The following is a 23,437-nucleotide window of genomic DNA, read 5'->3' on the forward strand; positions in this document are numbered from 1 at the left end:
AGTTACTGTTGCTACGCCTGACAAGCTTTCGCACCTGGCACATCTATTACAGTGTGTATGCACCGGTGTCAGACATTCCCAATGAGATAATTAGTCATTTTTGGCGAACATGTGAAATATCTGAGAGAGCGAGACAAAAGGGACTGGAGTATGCATTCGAGGGATATATCCACGACATAATATGCAACCGATTAGAGAATAATTTCATACAAATTGAAGCTAAAGCCTATAACGTTAGTCCCAGCGGAGCAGCAGCGCCTCATACCCTGACCATTCAAATGGGAAACACACACATTGAGGAACAGCTATGTTCGTGAACAGCAGGGTAGTGAAATGTGAAAATAATCTAATAATTATAAATCAAACAGTTTATCCATAAATCTTGTGGAATAACACTAACATCGGGAGAGCCGCAATCGGATTGGGTTAAAGTTACTCAGTCAGGGGTAGTAGGCCGTCGATTAACAACATGCTAAAACATATTTTAAAGTATGTAAGTGAGCCTCCGTCTTGTCTTTAATCGTCTTATTTTACGTTAAAAAATATATGCATTATGAACAAAGAACTGTCATTATTTCCAAGCAATATGTGTTTTTGTTAATCCTGTGGACATGTAGTTGTGAATGTGGTCTCCCAAACTGCTGATCCACGCACATCATTTCTCCCCGTGGCTTTTAGATTTTCAGGAAGGAAAATAATTCCTCTCCCCCGTCCAAACTTTTAGGATACCGGGTATCAGATTTGCCATAATCCATAAGCACAACGCTTCGGCATGTTTCCCTCGCTTGAAAGCTTGCCAGACCTCCCGCGCCTAGTTACGGTGGCTAAGACGCGATTGGCCAGTGGCGGTTTTTGGGCGTGGCTTAGCGAAGGGTCAATTTAGATAAAGTCCAATCGGGAGCTGTATGACAGGGTTTTAGTGCGCGCGCGTGTACGTGCACAGAAAAAAAACGCATGTTAGAACAGCACGCGAATGAACTGTTTAACCGGCAAGGCTTTAAAGCAAATGCAAATAATCAACTTTTATGATTGCGAATAAGTGCAGTGTCCCGCGGGTAACTCTACCGCTGCGTTAACATGATGCGGATGTACGTCGAGTTACAGTTCACGGTCAGAGTCTATGGTCGGACCATAGTTTGGGGGCCCCCTAGTGGCGGCGGGGCCCTAAGCAGCCACTTAGTTTGCTTATAGGGAGAGCCATTTTAAAAGAGTTTGCTCTGAGAAATGTATCAAAATTTAGTGAGATTAATGCTTTAATAATGCAAAACACCTACCAATATGAAAATTAAAATAGAGAATAATATTGTGAAACAGGGATACTAGAAGTCAAAGGAAAACAGCAATTTTGACAATTCAAACAGTTCATAAAGAGATCGTAAAACTAATCCATATGAATTGAGAGGTTTAGTGCAAATTCGATCACTAAAATCAAATTCGAGACTCGATCACTTTATATGATGAACAGATTGAATTAAGGCTTTTATTCACATATAAATCGGGCCTAAACTAACTTTATGCCACACCTGCCAATGGCCAGTGACTCAAGAAAAATCACCGGCCAAATTTTTTTTTCTTTCAGTGGCATTGCATTGGTTGTAATTTTTATATTAAATGTGCAAAAGTTCTGATGCGATTTATCTTTGTTACATTTTTTTCATTACAAAGCCCAGTGGTTTTAAGAGGAGTTTGTATACTTTTTATATCAACTGTGCTCATTATATTCTGTAGTAATATTAGATTGTAAAATTCTGTTATTAGCAAATCAGAATATAAATAGGCCTACAACTAATCTAGAATCTAAATACTGCTGAAATATGCAATTTGAGTAACAGCTACGCTATTCAGCATGTAACAGTGTGCAGCACCCTTATTGGATAATAATTATGTACAGGTCCTTCTCAAAAAATTAGCATATTGTGATAGAGTTCATTATTTTCCATAATGTAATGATAAAAATTAAACTTTCATATATTTTAGATTCATTGCACACCAACTGAAATATTTCAGGTCTTTTATTTTTTTAATACTGATGATTTTGGCATACAGCTCATGAAAACCCAAAATTCCTATCTAAAAAAATTAGCATATCATGAAAAGGGTCTCTAAACGAGCTATTAACCTAATCATCTGAATCAACTAATTAACTCTAAACACCTGCAAAAGATTCCTGAGGCTTTTAAAAACTCCCAGCCGGTTTCATTACTCAAAACCGCAATCATGGGTAAGACTGCCGACCTGACTGCTGTCCAGAAGGCCATCATTGACACCCTCAAGCAAGAGGGTAAGACACAGAAAGAAATTTCTGAACAAATAAGCTGTTCCCAGAGTGCTGTATCAAGGCACCTCAGTGGGAAGTCTGTGGGAAGGAAAAAGTGTGGCAAAAAACGCTGTACAACGAGAAGAGGTGAACAGACCCTGAGGAAGATTGTGGAGAAGGACCGATTCCAGACCTTGGGGGACCTGCGGAAGCAGTGGACTGAGTCTGGAGTAGAAACATCCAGAGCCACCGTGCACAGGCGTGTGCAGGAAATGGGCTACAGGTGCCGCATTCCCCAGGTCAAGCCACTTTTGAACCAGAAACAGCGGCAGAAGTGCCTGACCTGGGCTACAGAGAAGCAGCACTGGGCTGTTGCTCAGTGGTCCAAAGTACTTTTTTCGGATGAAAGCAAATTTTGCATGTATTTTTTTTGTTATTAAAGGTATGTTTCAACCGATGCAACAATTCTAATGTTTTAATAACATATACTAGATTACACTTGACCTGATTTTTGCACCTGAGACGCATCTCTCTGTAGGCAAGGTTGCGATTAGCTGGTGCCCTCTGATGTCACAGGGCACCACAACTTCCAATAGGAAAATTAAAACGCAGTAGCCACCGTTCAACCTGAAGAGGGCAGCACTCAGATGTTTTACACCATATATTGTAGAATTAAAACACTTTATACCCAAATGTCCAAAAAATTACTTGAATCATTGAACAGCGATAATAAAGCCCCAGTCTTACAAATCATTAACTAAAATAAGTTGGTTTAGGGTTTACCCTTTAATGAAATGTATTTTGAAAATATTTTGCATACCTGTAAGTAAAACAGGTATGCAACATCTGGTATAAAACACCATATTTATTTTTATTCAGTTTGCACATTTTCGAGTTGTGAAAAAATAATCAAAAAATGTATTTCTGGTTAAACCGTATACCTGAAAAGGTAGAATTTTGCAATGTTGTTGCACTACATGCATGTTCAACATGTTGACCTCCAGTGTGAGGTAGTTATTTATTTTTATTCAGTTTGTACATTTTCGAGTTGTGAAAAGATAATCTAAAAATGTATTTCTGATTAAACCGTATACCTGAAAAGGTCACAGTTATGTGTTTTTGAAATATGTGGCAAAGCAAATAAAATGCAAAAACTATTACTTCTGAAAAAGTTTTTTTTTAATTTATCTTCCCAGAAAAGTTATAATTTTGAAAATGTTGTGGAAAAGAAAATAAACAGAAAAAAACTGTTATTTAGCAAGAAAACTGACAATTTTTTTTTTTTTTTTCAAATGAGACATAAAAGCCCAATGTGACATATATGTAACATTAAAAAATTATCATAAACGCCCAATGTGACATATATGTAACATTATACATCTTTGACAAGGAGTGGTTGTATTTAAAAAACAACGTCAGAAACATGTTTTAAGTCGTCCATTTAGTCTGTTTTATATGCCCCATAATTTTCCTATAAGGGGAAATTGGTCTGGGTTCTTATGGGTTAATATTTTTATTCACAGTATTCTTAAATGCAAAGCCATACTAGATGCAATACAATACAATATTTTTTATATAGTCACTCCTCTGTGAGTCGAATCTTATATCGCATTTAGTTAGATTTACAATATAGCACAACCTTTTTTACTTTGCTGTAAATCTCTGTAACACTGAAACAAAAAAATGTTAATTGTGTTGGTGCTCCTCTGACGGGCAGCTGCAGTGTCCCTGTTACAGCAGGTGGCAGTGTGTTGTACTCATATGTGTGTGTGTGTGTGTTTGTGTGTATGTGTGTGTGTGTGTGTGCGTGTGTGTGTGTGTGTGTGTGCTTTAGGTGACCATTCCACGAGGAAAGGACGGCTTCGGCTTCACCATCTGCTCTGACTCGCCTGTTCGTATACAAGCAGTCGATCCAGGCAAGAACTGCTCTGTGTGTGTTCATGTGTGTGTGTGCTGTGCCAGAGGAGGCTGGGAGTGTGTGGTAATTCTGCGTCATGGATTATTAAGCATCACAGTCATACAAGGGTCAATGTGTGTGTGAGTTTTAGGCTACATGAGTCACAGCTGAGTAACACTCACTGTTGTCTTTATAAATGTTGTGTGTGTGTGTGTGTGTGTGTCTGTGTGTGTGTTTGTGTGTGTGTGTGTGTCCTCAAAGATGTCAATATCTGAAATCCTTGTGGGGACATTTTTGTTTTTTTGAACATGTAAAAATGCTAAATGTTTTCTGTGATGGGTTTGAGGATAGAATATACAGTTTGTACTGTATAAAAGTAATTGTCTATGGAAAGTCCCCATAAAACATGGAAAGCCAACATGTGTGTGTTTCTTCTCTCAGGTGGTCCAGCGGATCAGGCTGGTTTGCAGCAGTTGGACACGGTTTTGCAGTTAAACGGTCAACTTGTCAAACATTGGAAGTGTGTAGATCTTGCACATGCTATTAGGTACATATAATACTATAGTTGTGAAGATCAAATTATTGATAATAAATGTACTCCGGCACACTGTACGCATAAGCTATTGTACAAAAAGAAACGCTGTTTATGACCTTTACCTGATTAAATGCCTTTTTTGAAAAAGTACATACTTTAAAAAGCACTTATTGGAGAAATACTGTAAGTTAAAGTAATAAACTTAAGTGCAAATTGAATGTTATGTGTTTTTAAATCATTTAATTGCTATTAAATGAAAATGTAAAATATTTTAAATGGAAATTAAACAAAACTTTTTTTTGACCAAATTAAGTTGGACTTAAGTACATGTTCATATGTATTTTCATAATTTGCTACTTTTGTTGCCTTTGAAATACGGTTAAAGTGTGTTGACAAGGATTTGTGGTAAACAAAATATACTTTAAAGTAATTTCTTTTGCAATCTGTATATCATGTATTTAAAATAAATGTAATTGTAATGATGCAGTGGTAATTTATTACATTTAAAATATATTATCTTTAAATGCAACATCGAATAACACACCACAGTTAAAATTATAATCAAGTACTTTACATGTTAGTCGGCACATCAAAAGGAGTGTACTTCTTTAAAGCACCACAAAAGATTAAAACACAAGTATTTAAAATGTTCTGTAAAGTCAAACTTTTAATTTGACATGATTACAAAGTGCAAGAAACATAGTCATGACAGTGTACTCTCTTTAAGCCTTTCATTTAATTAATATAATATTGTCTGCAAGTAAAATGTTTCCAAAAATATACTTTTAAGTGCAATTTAATTCAGCTCATGTCTTTTTAACAAGGTGAAACCTGTTAAAGGTGTTGACACAATCTTACGGTTTGATTATTATAACTAAGCTAAGTCTTTGCTCATAAACACACTCAATAATTAATGATTAAATCAATCTTTGTTTGCTTTTCTTCCTACGTTTGTTCTGTTTTCTCTCACTGTCTCCAGAAATAGTCGAAGTGAAATCACAGTGGTGGTTTGGCGTTCGGGACTCTCTGTGAAGTCCAACTTTGGGCAACTGATCCATCATCCTACTTACAAGTCCTCTAACTATGACAAGCCAGTTTCCCCGGCTAAAAGCAAGATGGGGGACCGAGCGCCCCCGCTCCCGCCTATGCCCCCCCACCAGCGCACCGGCCGCAGGGATTTAGTGAACGGGTCGGGAGTCCTGTGGGGAGAACGCAGGAGTGCAGTGGACGGCACTCAGACGCTTCGAGGGACGCGTGTGAAAGCATCAAACGGGGACGATTATATCATCCTGTCTCCTGTTAATCCTGGAAGCCAGGTAGAGCCAAGCACTGTCCATCATTATGGTGTCTCACAGCTGCTTAAAGTTTCATGAAACCCCCCTGTTTTAGCCTGGCCGTTCACACCTCAGAGTTGGAAAAAGTCTCAAAAAATGGACGTGTAAAGTTGGGAGAGTATAGAGGGAATCAATAAAACACATCATCATGGTGTCTCACAGCTGCTTAATGTCTCGATATGATGTGAAAATGTGAGCAGACATGAGGGGGCCATGACCTCTGGGACTTTTGTCGCACTTGCACCACGAATACACACACACACACACACACACACACACACACACACACACACACACACACACACACACACACACACACACACACACACACACACACAAAAAAAGAATGGATTCGGAGTTTTGTTGTTGAAATTAAAAAAAGTAACAAATTCTTCCCTCGCGGGTCAATTTTTGAATGCGAGGAATGCTTCAGTACACATAGAAAAAAATATAAAATCAAGCTAAAAATGCTAAATATTCAAGCTAAAAATGCTAAAACTTTACCAAAAAGTTATTTTATAATGTTAACATGTGTATCTGAATGCACACTGAACTGAACTGGCTTTAGGACCCAGCAGAACCACTCATTTGCTTCATATAGAGCTATAAGGCCATCCAGCGGCAAGAGTCATGAAATATCATGTTATATTATTTTTTTTCCACAAGAAGTCGGCAAGACTCCCATTGTAAGGTATATTGAGCTGATTTAAAAGGTTGAAAGAATGTGAGGAATGTGCTTAAATTACTATTTATTTATTATTCATTGATCAAATCTAGTCATTTAAAGGTAAATGAAATAAAAAATAACCCAAAATAAAAAAGGCCATTAAAAAATAGAAAAAATATGATCAAAATTAAATAAAATAAGCTTTCTGGACAAAAAAAAAAGTATAATTTTAGGGCTTCGGGTCATTTTGACATAAATAAGACATCTAAATAAAACTATCTAAAGCATAGTGGAAAAAAAGCTCCCTTTTTCTTTTAAAATTAATAATGTTTCTTTATTTGTAAGTACTTCTTTGGTGTTTTCTTTAGCCTTCTTAAAAACCATTTTAAAATCCCTGTAGTCAATAATTTTATCCCTTAAAACTTCATGCATTAAAATAGTTTGAATATAACTCTGCACTCTTGCCTCATTTAGTATAAGCGTTCTATGAATATGCAAATGAGCCCCGCCTCCACTCACTCACTCACTCAGAGATCCACTCGTTGACGATCACACGTTGATCTGATTGGTTATAAGGTAGTTTGTGACGTCAGAAACACCAGCGATTTCAAACCGTGTTTTCGAGACTGTCTTTGGTTCACTGCAGTTTTAAGGAGGAAATACTCAGCAATGCTGTCGACTTATGAATTTACACATGGTTTATCTTAAAGCATATTAATAACACACCACAGACATACAAACAATATTTAAACCTTGATTTTCAGCACAGGGGAACTTAAATTCTATCATTGCCTATCATTGTAGGCAGATGCTGTACCTACAGTAAAGGCAACCAAACGTTTAAAATCCTTATAGATATAAACAGCAAGATTCTCAATTACAAGTGTTCTCAAGAAATGCCAATGCCATCATAAAAATTTTAACACAAGAAAACCTTTATATTATTTAAATGTTTACAGAGTTTTGCGTATTTCAGTAAGTTCTAAATTTGATCTTAAATGTAGAATCAATTTTAGTGTGAATTTATTGATGCAGGCTTTGGATGCAGATCTTAGTGAATGAGACCCATTGTTTCCATTGAAAAATATCTTTATAACCAACCATGTACAGTATCAGTAACTTATTAGGCAACTATTACAGGAAACCTGTGCTTTCATTTAAATCTGTACTTAACACAATACATGCTACACATAAAAGTATATTTCCGTTTGTTATAATCAAGTCTACAGAGGTGTCCATAAGGCCTATTACACACACTGCACACGTAAGCAGCACCAAACCACCAAACGTAACTCTTTTTCAAGGTGGTAAAGTCACCCCTAACCAGCCTAAATACTGACAGGCACACAAACAGTGCTTTCTAGATTCAGATTGTCCATATTATTTAACATTTTATGGCTAAAGCTTGGGGTTTGGGTTCCATTCTATGTAGATTGATTATCATTTGGATGTAAATGAAGTCTAAATTGGAGTTCACATTCAATTCCTACACTATATTTATCACTATATTTTATGTACGAAGGAAAATGCTTCCAGTGTAAAAGCAGAAAGTTTGTGTTGCTTAGGTCGTTTGTGTAAAAAAGGCCTAATATTGTAATCATTGATTCATTAAAGTAGTGAGAAAACTCCACATAATATCTTAGCATGTACTTAGTCTCGTTGTCTTCACTTATTGACTCTTCAATACTTTGCAGGTATTGGGCTCTGTCTATGGAGATAACCACAGGACATTAAGTAAGTTCCTCTTTCCTAGTGCAGTTTGTATTGGTGGTGTGGTGCCGTGGTAAAGGCTCAGGGTTTGGAAAGTTACTAGCTTAAGCCCTACAACATTGTGTCCTTGAGTAAGAGACTTAAGCAGGGCAATGTAGGGTATTGCACTTTACATAATGGCACTTTATTTTAAAGTAATTGCTGCTGTTTGATGCTGCTTATTGTTGTTTGTTTTAAGTGTTTATGTTCAGTTCTTTAAATGAGATTCAGAGGACAGAATTTCGTTGTACTATGTATAATGACAAGTCCAAGTCAATAGACTGCAAAAAACACAAGTAAAAAAATTGATTTGCGAATTTGTCAATTTGACCATTTCGTTCAAGTCAAGTCGTCAAGTCAAGTCATTAGACTGCAAAAAACATAAGAAGTAAAAAAAAATGGATGATTTGCGAATTTGTCATTTTGACCATTTCATATGCGAATGCCCTTGATCATGTTTTGTTTGATCCAGATAGTGCACACATTATGGCTTCATTTCAATTAACTCCTTACATTCATTTCTATCCATGCCTCTACTTCTTATTAGTAGTGGATATACTGACATAGACATAGACAATGCCGATGATGTTTTCTCCCATATGGCACAACCTACTGCAGAAATACTGACCAGAAAACATGGGATTTCCATCAAGGACCTGCTTACAGGGTATAGGGCTGTCATATCGGCTCTTCTATACTTTAAAAAAAAAATGTATTGCAGAAATACATACAGACATTTAACAAAATAAACATTAAAAAAACACACAAAAAAACAGACAAACACCAATATAAGATAATTTAAAAAATAATAATAAAAAAAACAAGCAAAAAACAAAACAAACAAAAGGTAAAGAAAAGAAAGACCGTATAATTTGTCCTTTGGGGGTGTTCAGTAATCAGTAATTTACCATATTTTACCCTTTCTCTCGTCCCTCCACTCTCTTCTCCACCAAACCCTCCAAACAATAACAGTGATAGTAAAGATATTAATATGATTTATGATTAATATAGCTATCTGTGCACATCCCCGGGCGAAGGACGGTGCGCCCCCCCACAGCCCGACCCAGGCTCTTCTGTACTTCTAAACCACAGAACATGTCTTTTCATTTATCCATCTAATATCTACGATCTTTACTTTCCAACAGCTGGCCAGATGTTCCCCACACCGCAGACGCCTGCTCCACCTCCTCCGGCCACTGGTTCCCAGTCAGCTCCTGGACTGGCCAGCAGAACGTGCTTTCTGCGACGCTCTGGCTACAGCAAATCCAAAACACAGCAAAGTGGACATTACCAACAGCCAACAAACACCTCAAACTTTGCCAACTACCAGAACTGCACCATTGTGAGGTCACACATGCCTCATGCCAACTACGGTACCTACGTTAAAGTGACACCTAAAATCCTCATCTTCCCCATCTTTGTGCAGGTAAATCTCCCATATCTTCAAAATGTGCACAAACATTAAATAAAAACATCTACTGAGCTCTAGTAGTGATCTCTTCAGAACAAACCATAGATAATACTGTAAAAAGCAAGTTATCAACAGGGTTTGCTAATAGGAAACGTTCTCAGAACTGAATAACAAAAACAAAAACAAAAAAAATGACATGGGCTGCGTTAGATTAAACTGAGAGGGGTCATAGCACTTACATATTGTTGTCCTACTGCTAGTTTCACTGCTGTTATTGTTCTAATTTGTAAGTCGCTTGGGATAAAAGCGTCTGCTAAACGAATAAATGTAAATGTAACTGTTCTGGCAAGCTTCTGTCAAAATTACAAAACAAACGTTCTTCCAGTAATGCTAGTAGAACGTTTGTTCAAAGTTATATGGTCTTTAATAATGTTCTCAAAACTTTAGCACAGAAACATATGTTTATACCATTTTAGTCGGACAAGTTAGTTTTTTTAAATGTTACTACTTGTTTCAGAAAGTTCAGAGAACATTCAAAGTTAAAGTTCCCTCAATGTTTGCAGAATTCCTAAATGGAATGTTCCTTTAAATGGGTGGTAAAAAATCCTTTTCACAAGATGTAAAATAAATCTCTGATGTCCCCAGAGTGTGTGTGTGTGAAGTTTTAGCACAAAATACCCCACAGATATTTTTATATAGCATGTAAAAGTTGTCACTTTTTGAGGGTTAGCAAAAACGCACCATTTTGTGCCTGGCCCTTTAAATGCAAATGAGCTGCCTCAGAGGGTGGGGTTTCAAGAGTTCGTGCGTGTTAGCAACTGCCATTACCTCACGCAGACACACTACAATGACAGAAACTGTTCTGCCTTTAATGTTAAAACAGAGTCAGACAAAGAAGGAGAGACTCAAGAAGTAACAACACGTAGAATGCAACTGGACGTCTCTGAATGGTTAGTTGATGAATTTATGCTGCTGATGTGGAGTTAGCTATCTTCAATTAGCATATTCTGTCATGTTAATCTATAAATCGCACGTATAGGAACTGTTGTGAGATGCACACAGAGTGACTTTTTATTGCATGTGAAAAGAAGGATGCTAAAGTTTGAGCTGACTCACAAATGTACTCTTATACAACAACTTTTCCTCTTCTCAACATGGACTGCGTGTCCCGGGGGCGGGGTTTATGTACATTTTAGGATTGCTGATGTCACTAAACCCGGGAGAAATGTCGTGTAGTCCCAACCAGCCGTTTGTTGTAGTCCTTTTCTTTAAAAGCAAATATCTCCCTTTGCTTTGAACTTTGAGCATTGTAACGTTGCAGATGTTGTTTGCGATCAAACAGCAACATTTCACACTAGCTAAAGTTAGAAAAGTGAAATCGTGTTTTACCACCCCTTTAACGATTGCATAACCAAGAATGTTATTAAAACATTTAAAAAAATTGGACGTTTGAACATTCAGGGAACATTCAGAAATAACTTTTTTATAAGTTAACGGGAACATTAGCAAAACGTTTTTAGAACATAATTTTTTTTTTTTTTTAAGCAGGGATGGCCCAGATTTTTCATTGGACATGAACGGGCAGCCCAACACTACTGAACTTTATCATAAAATACATAAGTAAAAAAAGAAAAGGCCTTAAATTCAAACCTAAAATTAATTAATGTTAGAATGAGCTCCATATGGCCAGAAATATAAAGAATTATGCATAGGAATATGAACAGAAACACGGACAAATTTAGTTTCTAGTGTAAATGTCTCAAAATGTTTCATGCTCTCAACAGCCAATCAAAACGCAGACCATATTTATTCTCATAGCAAGTGAATTGTATTTAATGTAATATTTTCGTGTTCTTTTTCAAGTTTTTTTTTTTTTTTTTCTGAAGCCTGTAGATCTGTGTAGCCCAACTAGAACACTGGTGATCTCTGAAGAAATGATCCTACACGAGAGCAGGCACTTCTCTATCAAGGTAAGAGATACTCTACATACTGTAGTATGCATGTGGATTTAGGCCATTTCACACTTGAAGTTGTTCTAAAAGTAGTACAGTTTTATAACTTCAAGTGCTTTTACTGGAATAAAATGAACTCATTGGTAATTTAAGATGTATCTGTCTTTTACCACCTTGACAATGTCTAATGTAAACTGCTAGAACTTTGTTCTGTCCCTGAGAGATTTAGTCTGGGAAATTTTGAGATTCTCTCTCATGCAGTCAATAAAGCTTTAATTGTGTGACATTGCATTTAAAACAATGGATATCTAGCACTTTTAGTACCAAGATTGACTTTAGAGTACAATTAAAAATATAAAACGGAAAATGGACAAGGTATTAAAAACAAAAATTTGTGATTAAAATGTATGAAAAAGTAATGTTACAGTTTTTTTTACAATCGCTATGACAATTTTTTCAATACTTTTAACAAATTTGCTAAACTCTTAATGCACCAACACACCTACAACACACAATTGGCAAAACAGTTAATTTCATGCTCAAAATCACACATTGTAAACTAAACTCCAACACTAATTTTTAAAATACAATAATAGACTATCAACAATACACTATGTCTACCAAAACACTGCAAACATGTTTAGAAAATAAAATAATTTTTAAAACACTAACATATATTCTCATCCAACAGGAAGATTTAGTCAATCATAGCACAATGTCATAAAACACGAACATAAGATGGAATTACAGAAACTGTATTATTGTATATGTGTCAGGTCTGCCCTTATACAACACACAGTTTATTGCATTGATCATAGATTGTGTTTTGCACTGCAGTTTCTTTTGAAGCCTCTCTACATTTTTGTTATGTTGGGTTTAGGTCTTTTGCTGCAGAAATTCAATGAAAAAAGACCCATCTCAGAGTGGTTTATAATGTACGGTTACTGAAATGAAAAAACGAAGCCAGAGACAGAATTGCTGCAATAAATAAAATAAATAAAAATAAATGTATATATTTGCATAATTCAATCAGCTGTTTCTCAGTAACAATAGAATAAAATACAGGGGATATATTTGTGTTTCAATTCACAATATAAACAGCTGTTTACCTTGACTTTAGCCTGGGTTAGGTTTATAACATGGTGTTATCTGTTCTGACATACAGTGTTAAAGCATTGGTAAATTTGCCAGTAAAAATCTATTGTTGTGCTCTTGTTTGAGCTTGTGTGTAAAAGAAGTTCAAGCATTTTAAATATGTGTTAATTGTATGCCTTTGTGTTAAAGCAACACGAAATGTGTTAATAGTATAGCTTACACAGACGGATGTAGTGCTAACTGTGTTAAGAGTTTAGGAAATTTGTTAAACTTATTGAAAAAATTGTCATAGTGATTGTAAAAAGCTGTAAAACAAAAGGTAAATTGATAATGAAAATTAAATGTAACTTGTATTTAAATGTGGCGGTGTTATAACTGATTAAGTGTATAACTGTAATTCACTTATGTTTTTTACTGAAGTTGCAGTCTACACAAAAAGACTTTTGGTGCGTTATTACACTGTGGCTTCTTCAATATTGGTTCCAGTCTCTTTTTCGGTAGGTTTTGGGTTTAGTGTAGGTGTACGCTATTTTAAAACGCGATAAGCATTTACATTTTAGCGACACTCCCTGGACATTTCAATTCAGAACTGCGGTCATATATCAAGTCAAGTCAAGTCACTTTCATTTATAAAGTGCTTTTAACAGTATGGATTGTTTCAAAACAGCTTTACAGTGACAATAGAAATTACCGTAACAGATTGTTTAGGCTTTACCACAGATCTAGGATAAAGTTATTGTCCAGCTAAAGTTAGTGTTTCGGTCAAAACCGGAATTATCCTGACAACGTCAGTTCAGGGATGCGTTGTCGTCGTGTCCAGGTGCAGGTCCTTCATCAGATCCGGATCCGGCCTGGATCCGGCGGACTACGGTAAACCTCGGGATAAACAGAGAGACTAATATTAGCGTAGACGCCATCCTTCTTATTATGTACCAAGTACATCAGGATTTAAGGGAAGTGTTCCCGGTTCCGGCTGATCTAATCTATGCAGCCTAACATTGAATTATAGAAGTTTATAATGTGTTATGTGTATGCTAAGCCAAAGAGATGTGTTTCTAGTCTAGATTTGAACTGACAGACTGTGTCTGCTTCCCGGACAATGTTAGGAAGATTGTTCCAAAGTTTTGGTGCTAAATAGGAAAAGGATCTACCGCCAGCAGTCGATTTAGATATTCTAGGTATTATCAACTGGCCAGAGTTTTGAGATCGCAATAGACGTGAAGGACTATAATGCGTTAAGAGCTCGCTCAAGTACTGGGGAGCTAAACCATTTAGTGCTTTGTAAGTAATCAGCAATTCTTTAAAATGTATACGATGTTTAATATGGAGCCAATGCAGTGTTGAAAGAACCGGGCTGATATGGTCATACTTCCTGGTTCTGGTATGTACGACAACCAACATAATAAAACGTTGCCAGATTCACGTTTATCGGTTTCAGAGAAAACTGCACAGTCTTTTAGTGCCACTCTGGACATCTCATGTTGAAACTGTCGCGAAACGTACAAAACACGATGTAATATCATTGTGCAGAAAGTCGCCACAGGCACGTTTTTCTAATGAGCCTTGGTTGGTGAAAAGATATCCATCTTGGGATAAATTTGGACCAAATCAGACCCAACTATTTTTGGGCTAAATAAAGACAGGCTGTGACGGGCCGACCTGATTTATTCTTGCACACCGGAAGCTTTTTTTAACGCTGTTATTTTCTTACTTTCCGGTTCAAGGACTGGCCGCATGTATCGGATTCCAACTGTTCTTTTGAGACATCTGCATTTGATCCATTTCTGCTGAACTCTCTCACTCTCGCTCTCTCTTTTCAGGTGACAATCTTTATATACTCCGATCTGATGCTGGTGACCAGAGAGGATGAACCGGGACGATGTAATGTCCTGCAAAACCCACTGTACCTCAGACAGCTGCAGCTGCGGGATGGTGAGTGACAACTACTTACAGTACCGTTCAAAAGTTTGGGGTCGGTACGATTTTGAATGTTTTTTAAAGAAGTCTCTTCTGCTCACCAATGCTGTATTTATTTGATTAAAAATACAAAACAAACCCAGTAATATTGTGAAATATTATTTCAATGTAAAACTATGTTTTCAATGTGAATATATAGTAAAGTGTATTTATTCCTGTGATCAAAGCTGAATTTTCATCATCATTACTCCAGTCTTCAGTGTCACATGATCCTTCAGAAATCAGTATAATATGATGATTTGATGTTCAAGAATGATTATGATTATTATCAATGTTGAAAACAGTTGTGTACCTTTTTTTTAGGATTCTTTGATGAACAGAAAGTTAAAAACAACAGCATTTATTTGAAATAGAATCTTTTGTAACATTATAAATGTCTTTACTCTCACTTTTCATCAATTTAATTCCTCCTTGATGAATAAAGTATTGATTTATTTTATTTATTTCCCCCAAAAAATTAAATAAAAATTCTTACTGACCCCAAAGTTTTGAACGGTAGTGTTTAATGTTACAAAAGATTCTATTTCAGAAAAATGCTGTTCTTTTGAACTTTCTGTTCTTCAAAGTATCCTAAAATAAAAATGTAAATAACTGTTTTCAGTGGCGTCATGCCCATTCAAAGTGCGGGCACGTGCCCCCTCAGATTTTTCCTCCCTGATAATTTTTTTTGTCACAACTTTATTCCTATTATGCTCCATAATTACCAGAGCCTATAACGACTCAGATGTATTCTTCTGGATGTGTAATAAATCGGTCAGCACCAGCCCGCCCCTTTTTCCTAATATGGTGCTGTGTATATCAAATCTAGAGCGCTACGCGCGTAGAATCTTTGCTGTGTGTTCAAGCAACTCACAGTCACTCGTCTCGCACGTTGAGCTGGCAATGCTTTACAGATGGTCTTGAAGTGGTAAGTGGGCAAAGCAACAAATCGGCATTGAACTAGTTATCGGATGATATTAAAAGGTAGTGGGATTATTTGTGGTTGACCTGGAAATTTGAACTTGATCAAAAAGTTATGGATTTGATATTAGCTGCGAATTCAGAGCATTAACTTAAGTTGTGTCAGTGTAACGTTATCGATAGCTAGCCTAGTCTAACCGTAAACTAGTTGGCTAACGTTACCGCCTGCCATACAAAGCCAATAAGCCATAGTAGGTTAAATGTATAAGTTACAAGCTTTTCTGTTAGCTCATAAATTACTCTTTACAAGTTCCTTATTTAAAATATATTAATGAGCAGTGTAACTACAGTATTTCAATGATTTTACTAAATTAATGTTACATATTACATTTGATTTGATTACTTTTTAAAATTTCTGTCAAATATTAACCATTTTCAAGTGTGTGTGTGTCCACTACTCACTACTCTGCTCCAGATGTGTGTGCACTTACTTGGATGGGTTAAATGCAGAAGTCAAATTCCAAGTATGGGTTACCATACTCAGCCATCACGCGTCACTTTCACTTTCACAAGCTTTTGAATTTGAGTTTACAGTTCTTTCATCAACCTGTCTTTCACTTAAACTTACAAAATAGATACTTTAACTCAGTCCTCAGATAGAGGAGGGTTGCTGCTAGCTCTGTTAAGGTATTTCTGTCCCTCCCAAACTGCATTGAAATTGTATGTTTAGCAGCCAGAATTTAAAAATGTTCAGGGGGAGAAACCCCGACCCCTCCTAACATGATCCATATCACCCGTCAGAAAACTATTGCAACGTTTCAGATTGTGCCCCCCAGAATTTTGGCTTGCATGACGCCCCTGACTGTTTTCAACATTGATAATAATGAGAAATGTTTCTTGAGCATCAAATCATCATATTAGATTGATTTCTGAAGGATCATGTGACACTGAAGACTGGAGTAATGATGCTGAAAATTCAGCTTTGATCACAGGATCACAGCATTGGTGAGCAGAAGAGACTTCTTTTAAAAACATAAAAAATCTTACCGACCCCAAACTTTTGAACAGCCGTGTTCACTTTCACACACAAAATCTGTGTTTTTGCTTTGTAAGAGCTTCTGTGTCGCTTAAGTTCCCTTCAATAGATCATGAGTCTTTGACACAAACGCAACTGTAAGTGTTACCGGTCTTTACACCCCTGTAACTGATCAAACAGCTTATAAAGATGCTTTTCACTCAATGAGAGCGAAATAAAACCAGCGCCAGCGCATACCGTCTTTTGGCTTTAAAAACTACTGTCATTTACTAAAGACACACTGAAAAGAGGCAGATAGGGTTATTTTAGCGGCTGAACTTATTGCATATGCATTTGTAGGAGTTTCCCTTTCAGGCGCAAAATTTATAGGAGGAGAGTATTAAAACAAATCATGCAAGATGATTCACTAAGATTTGAGCTAGAGGTGTCAACAATAATCGATTCGGCGATGCATCGCAATGCGGGAAATGCACGATTCAGCATCGAGGCGGCAAAGTGCCATAATCGATTATGTCACTGTTTATTTTCTGGCCTTGAACAATAAAGTTTTGAAGTTTCAATTACTTCCGGGGGCATAATAACAACAATAAAGATGGCTGAGGCGGAGGGAGATGACCGCGATAGACGGGTAATCAAAAACGCACCCAAAGCTTGGAAAGCGGACATTTGGGCACATTTCGGATTCTACGAAGTTAATGGGAATCAGATAAGACTTACGCGGTGTGTAAAACCTGCCACACTAAAATCAAGCACGTTGGCAATACAACTAACTTCACGAAGCAGAGAGAAGAGAAACATTCGTCAAGCACTAAAGCAGTTATTTACGTTTTCTTTTTCAGGTTTGAAAATGCCATATCCAATACCCTGTACCATTCAATTTTATTTTATTTAATGACATTTATGTCAAAGATATAGGAGAGTTATAATACACGCATAGCAGCCAATAAAATCTGTTGTTCAATATCTGACTGCTTCTATTGCCTCATGACTGATGAAAAATTTACCTTGTTGTGTGCAGTAGAATTTTGATGCATCGCAATGCATCGTAGAATCGAATTGAATCGAATTGTTACCTGGTGAATCGTAATCGAATCGAATTGTGAGGGCAGTGCCAATGCACACCCCTAGTTTGAGCTTGTCAGTTTACTGGTGTTTGTGCCATTATTTACATCCCAAAAAAGCATGTCTTAAACCTGACGCTAATTTGCGCTGCTCTTGGTGGACAGTGTTGGTCATCATGGAAATGATCCGGCTGCGTCTGTGTTCTTTCATTTGCATTTCGTCAGTAGATCACGTGCAGAATCTGCATTGTTTTGGTTTTGCACCAAAAATTTCTCACGCTAAAATTTGCCCTCTTTAGTAAATCTGGCCCTATGTGTTTTATTAGACAGGTGAGCAAATGTTTAGCATACCTTTATTGACAGAGAAGTGATCAAATGCCACTGTAACAAAGTTCATGAAAGAAGAATGTGGATGTTAAACGTAACTTACAAAAGGAAAGGAGCCGCAGTGGCATATACGTTTTTTAAAAACTGCAATGTAAAATGTCCTAGTCTGTGTCTGGCTTCAAACCACAGTAACGCTAATACAACTTTAATACATTAGCTCATCAATGAACATTATTCCTGTCGGACTGCTTTTCATCGGCTGTGGAGGTGAACACCACAACTCCCAAGATTCCACCCTCATTCACAGCGTCATAAAGCTACGCCTTTGCTACTGTTTTGCATAAGCGACCTCTAGCCGTGAAACTTGCGTACTGTGCCTTTTAAAGGCTTAGAAAAGAAAACAAGTAGAAAGATACAGCTCATTTAACTCAAGACATGCCCTATTTTAAACGCTTTTAAGCAATATCAGTAGGATCATGCATGAAATGGAAAAGCTGATCATACCATTATCAAATCACTGTTTTGCCCATTAGATATTATTGCAATTAATCAATGCAATATTAGATTGAGAAATAAATGAAAGCAATAGACAATTTTCTGGGATGATTGTTTGCTCAGATAGTTGCTGTGTCTTTGCTCAGGAGACTTAGAAGAGATATAAAATGAATGTTTGTGTAGATGTCCTGACTAATTCAGTGAGATCAATGTGTGTATGAGCATGTGACAGGATAACATCTCAGATAGCTAAAGATCCTGCAGGTGTCTCACAGAAAGAGCACTGTACAACGGTCTCCTCTGATAACTCTTCAAATAATGGCATTAGAGAATATGAAGTATTTGATCAGACATGTTAGATTGTCGAGTTGGGGTACTCGAACTCGAACTCGGACTCGGACTCGAGTCCAATTTTGAGTGAACTCGGACTTGTCACGCACTCGGATGAATTTGTACACGGACTCGGACATTTTAGACTCGGAAAAATGTCCGAGTCCAGTCGAGTCCGGGCACTAGAGGACACAATATTATTCAAAAACGAAACCAAACTACTTGTGTTGTTTCCGCGTTGAGCATCAGCCAATCACAGACATGTATATTAAGCGCATGAACACAGTGGCAAATCAGAGGCATTTTAGAGTCAACATGCGGAGAATTCGCTTAAAATGTATGTTCAGAATCAGCACAAGCTTTATCCTTTCGCAAATCCCCTCATAAACAAAGTCTTGACGCGATATAAATGAGAGATTCACTGTGCAGTGTGGACACTTCAGTGTTTATGACGAGAGTTGTAGGGAGAGTGCAGAACGCGGCAAGTGATGGCTTAAAGGGAGCGCTATCGACAATCTAAATAATAGTTTTGTTTTTCGTGCTTCTAGAGGACCCGTGGTTACGTTCACACTGTAAATTATAAAGAGTGATAAATGCATTTAAATGTGGGAGTGAATCCGCTAAATTTTAGTCCTGTGAGTCTTGAAATTGTGATGATTGACATAGTAACCATAGCAACATGAGAAAGTGATAACCATAGCAACATTTTGGTGTCTATTAATTTAATGATTTTTGTTACATTTACACTTTAGTCATAAGTTTACATACACCTTTCACAATCTCCAAAATTTTTATTTATTTATTATTAAGTAGGATCATAAAAACATTGTTTCTATTTAGTACTGCACTGAAAAAGCTTTTTCACATAACAGATGTTTAATAGCCTAGTCCACAAGACAAAATACAAGACAAATTACTTGATTGTAAATATCATTACCTGACACACAATATTACAATCAAGTAATTTATCTTGTATTTTGTGTTTGTATCCACAACTGTTTTTTTTTAATTTTTATTTTTTTTTTTATTTTTTTTGTAATGGTTGTTCATGAGGAAAAATCCTCCAGCTCCTGCACATTCTTTGCTTTTCCAGCATCTTCTGCATATTTGACTATGATTGTGAGATCCATCTTTTCGCACTGGTGACAACTGAGGGACTCATACACAACTATTACAAACCCTGCAAATATTTAGTGATGCTCAAGAAGTCCATTAAGGATGGAACTGGATGTAAATTGTTCTTATTTTGTTGAAAATTATATTAAATTAGTCCTGCCCTTCAGAGGCTAAAAAAGATATTAGCATGTAAAACAAAATAAGAAAACTTTAAACATCACCATTTGCTCAAAAGTTTACCCCTGGCTCTTAATGCATCGTGTTGCATTCTTGAGCATTACCTTGCAGATTCTGAAAGATGTACAATAGGTAAACGTATGACTTTGACTATACATTGCAATCATTTTGTAAGGTTTAAAATATTAATTTAAGAGCTCAATGTTGAGACCTTTCGCCGGAATTTGATTGACAGGCGATCTGACCAATCATAATGCAGATACCGCCATTTTTGTCCGACAAACAAACCAAATCAGTTAGTAGATTAAAGTCAGTGGACTGGAACTTGAAAAATGGTGTATTGATATCTTTTTGCAGTTCTGATTTTCATTCATGTTTAATTTGTGCTATAACTAAGAGATTATCAGTTCATGTGCTGCTTGAACTGAGGCCTACACATTAAAGCACCACAAAACAGGATTTATTGTTTGAATTTCATAATAATTATAAAAATGTAAAAGATGAGACTTTATTTCATCCCAAAAGTAGGCTGCTCTGTCTTGTATGTTGGCGCATATTCAGTTTCCTCTTTGCTCCGCAATATATTTTTCACTGTGTGAGAACATTTGGAGTGAGAGCGGAACGGCTTGTCGGACGTAGCAACAGTAACTAAGAGGGGCGGGTCTTTGTGAAAGGTCAATTTCAAATCATTTAAAACTTTGTGGACTCGGCTGGACTCGACTCGGACTCGGATGTTAAGGACTCGCACTCAAGTCCGACTCGGCCCTCTTTGGACTCGGACTCGATTGTTAAGGACTTGGACTTGACTCGGACTTGACAAAGGTGGACTCGGACCCAAAACTAATAGATTGGTTTCTCACTTCCCTTTTGGGTGAATAGTGCAGGGATCCGCAGTTTAGCTCCAAACCTGTGATGCTGAAAAACTGAGATTTGAGTTGCCTTTCTCAAAGCATTTTATGACCTTTGCATGTTTGTTTCCTCAGATCACAGTGAAGATCTGCAATTCTACTTGATCCACATGACAGAGGTGAGTTAGGAAAAGGTGGTGTATTAAAATAGAAATATATTATAAATATATAAACAAAAATATATGGGAATATACTGCAAAATATAATGCGATATATTACATAACACATTTCCATATTTGGGAAACTAGTGTTTCAAATAACAGTAAGTGTATTACTGAATATAAAATTACATACATTATGATATATTAGTAAATATATTGTCACATATTTTTCAATATATGAAAAGCATTAATTCCTTATGTATTATTCAATATATTGTAATATATTAAGTAACACAATATATTATTCAGTATATTTTCAAATATACTGTTAAACCATTTAATATATTGATCATTCATAGGGAAATATATTTTCTTTTCATAAGGGTGGTGTTCAAAATATACAGCTAATTAAAGTATTTTCTTTGTTTACATGTTTTATAGGTGATAAACAAACTTTTTATGTCCCCTAATATGATTTTCGCAACCCAGGCTCATTGGAAATGTACTAGACTCTGGCTGAATTTATGAATGAAATCGAATCCAATCCTATTGGCGTTGTGTGATGACGTAGCGTGTGACGGCATAAGCGCATGTATACAAAAGCACGCCGGCACACAGAAATGTCAGCTTTTGGCTATTCAGCAAGCGCTCTGTGTTGAAACCGTGAGTCTTATTTGGTGTTGTTTGTCCTGTCTTTCAAGCTTACTCATTATGGCAAGTGAACAGTTTAAGAAATGTGTGTTCCCATGCCCACGCTATCTCATGGCTGGGACACACACACGAATTGTGTGTGTCTTGTTTGGGAAGGCAGCACGCTCAAGCAGCTCTCGAGGGGGCTGCTTGCGCTCATTGTGAGTCTCTCTCAGTAAGAGTTCTGCGTTCTCGACTGGCTTTATTTAATGAAGATGGCCAAATGCGTTCTCCCCGCGATTCAGGTCCCGCATCTACCGAGGCAATGCGGCGGCTTAGTTCGTGGGGATCGCAGAGAGTTTTAGTTGAGAGTGAGACTGCCGAGGCATTTTCCCACTCCTCTTCCTCCCCTAGTGTCGTAACCGACGCAGTGTCTCGTTCCCTCGAAAGGGAACGCTTTGGGTTACGTATGTAACCCTTGTTCCCTGAGAAACAAGGAACATTTCTTAAACTGTTCACTTGCCATAATGAGTAAGCTTGAAAAGACAGGACAAACAACACCAAATAAGACTCACGGTTTCAACACAGAGCGCTTGCTGTATAGCAAAAAGCTGACATTTCTGTGTGCCGGCGTGCTTTTGTATACATCCGCTTATGCCGTCACACGCTACGTCATCACGCAACGCCAATAGGATTGGATTCGATTGCATTCATAAATTCAGACGCGCTACACTGAAGGGCGTTCCCCTAGTGTCGTAACCGACGCAGTGTCTCGTTCCCTTTCTCAGGGAACAAGGGTTACATACGTAACCCGAGACGTTTCTACCTGAAATGAACACTAGTGGAAGTAACTTTTTTTTTTTATATACACAAATTATGATTACAAGGGTAGATACTGTGCTATGACCTGAAAATACTTTTACCATAGTGCATTTTTTCCAAATAGATTTATAAAATAAGTTTAATATTTGGATCACACAATCTGTTCCATTTGTATGACTTTTCTGCTGTAGTAAACTTGCTCTGAAGCTCACCTGATGCAGCACTGCACTCGCGATGTGAAGCGCTCGGGTTCGAGTCTGTGAAACACGAGTCACGATAAAAGAGCTCGAGGACTTGCTTGGCATGGTTGCTTCAGCAAATGTGTTTTTGATTTAGTGTAGGGTTTGGCGTAGGTGTTTTTTAAAAATGTGCCAAAGCATTAACCTTTTAGCGTCGATCACCGGACATTTCATTTCTGAACTGCAGCGATTGGTAATATGACTCAATATGAATATGATCACATTCATCTGTTTTTGATAAAACTGAAAGCACTTTTTGTCTACTGGACATTTTACTTTCAGAGTGTCATGAAACTTGAAGAAGTAAAAGATGCCTAATATAGTTTGCAGAAATGTCGCCACAGGCATGTTTTTCTAATGAGCCTGGGTTGCAGATGCTTTGGTATAACTTTTTAAAAACAAATTAATATGCTGGCTGTGT

At 37.0% G+C, this 23,437-nt stretch overlaps 1 protein-coding gene and 1 long non-coding RNA gene across 3 annotated transcripts in view; one reads left to right on the plus strand and one right to left on the minus strand.

Annotated features, from left to right (window-relative positions):
* rgs3a (regulator of G protein signaling 3a) overlaps positions 1 to 23,437 on the plus strand; it is a 201,527-nt gene that overhangs the window by 37,863 nt on the left and 140,227 nt on the right. For both annotated transcript variants that reach the window (XM_077206789.1, XM_077206790.1), the window contains 8 exons: positions 4,092 to 4,173; positions 4,596 to 4,701; positions 5,669 to 6,005; positions 8,385 to 8,424; positions 9,585 to 9,865; positions 11,737 to 11,820; positions 14,718 to 14,829; positions 21,300 to 21,343. In XM_077206789.1, the coding sequence (XP_077062904.1) occupies positions 4,092 to 4,173; positions 4,596 to 4,701; positions 5,669 to 6,005; positions 8,385 to 8,424; positions 9,585 to 9,865; positions 11,737 to 11,820; positions 14,718 to 14,829; positions 21,300 to 21,343 (1,086 nt within the window). The remainder of the gene's footprint in view (positions 1 to 4,091; positions 4,174 to 4,595; positions 4,702 to 5,668; positions 6,006 to 8,384; positions 8,425 to 9,584; positions 9,866 to 11,736; positions 11,821 to 14,717; positions 14,830 to 21,299; positions 21,344 to 23,437) is intronic.
* The window catches only part of LOC143715133 (uncharacterized), a 251,763-nt gene continuing 237,881 nt past the window's right edge, over positions 9,556 to 23,437 (minus strand). Inside the window, exons 2-3 of the long non-coding RNA XR_013195675.1 lie at positions 9,821 to 9,880; positions 9,556 to 9,689 (exon numbers count right to left, since the gene is read on the minus strand). This is a non-coding gene — a long non-coding RNA (uncharacterized LOC143715133). The remainder of the gene's footprint in view (positions 9,690 to 9,820; positions 9,881 to 23,437) is intronic.

Source organism: Siphateles boraxobius, unplaced genomic scaffold (genome assembly GCF_051911475.1).
Source record: "Siphateles boraxobius isolate OS27281-9 unplaced genomic scaffold, OSU_SipBor_1 56, whole genome shotgun sequence".
NCBI lineage: Eukaryota > Metazoa > Chordata > Actinopteri > Cypriniformes > Leuciscidae > Siphateles > Siphateles boraxobius.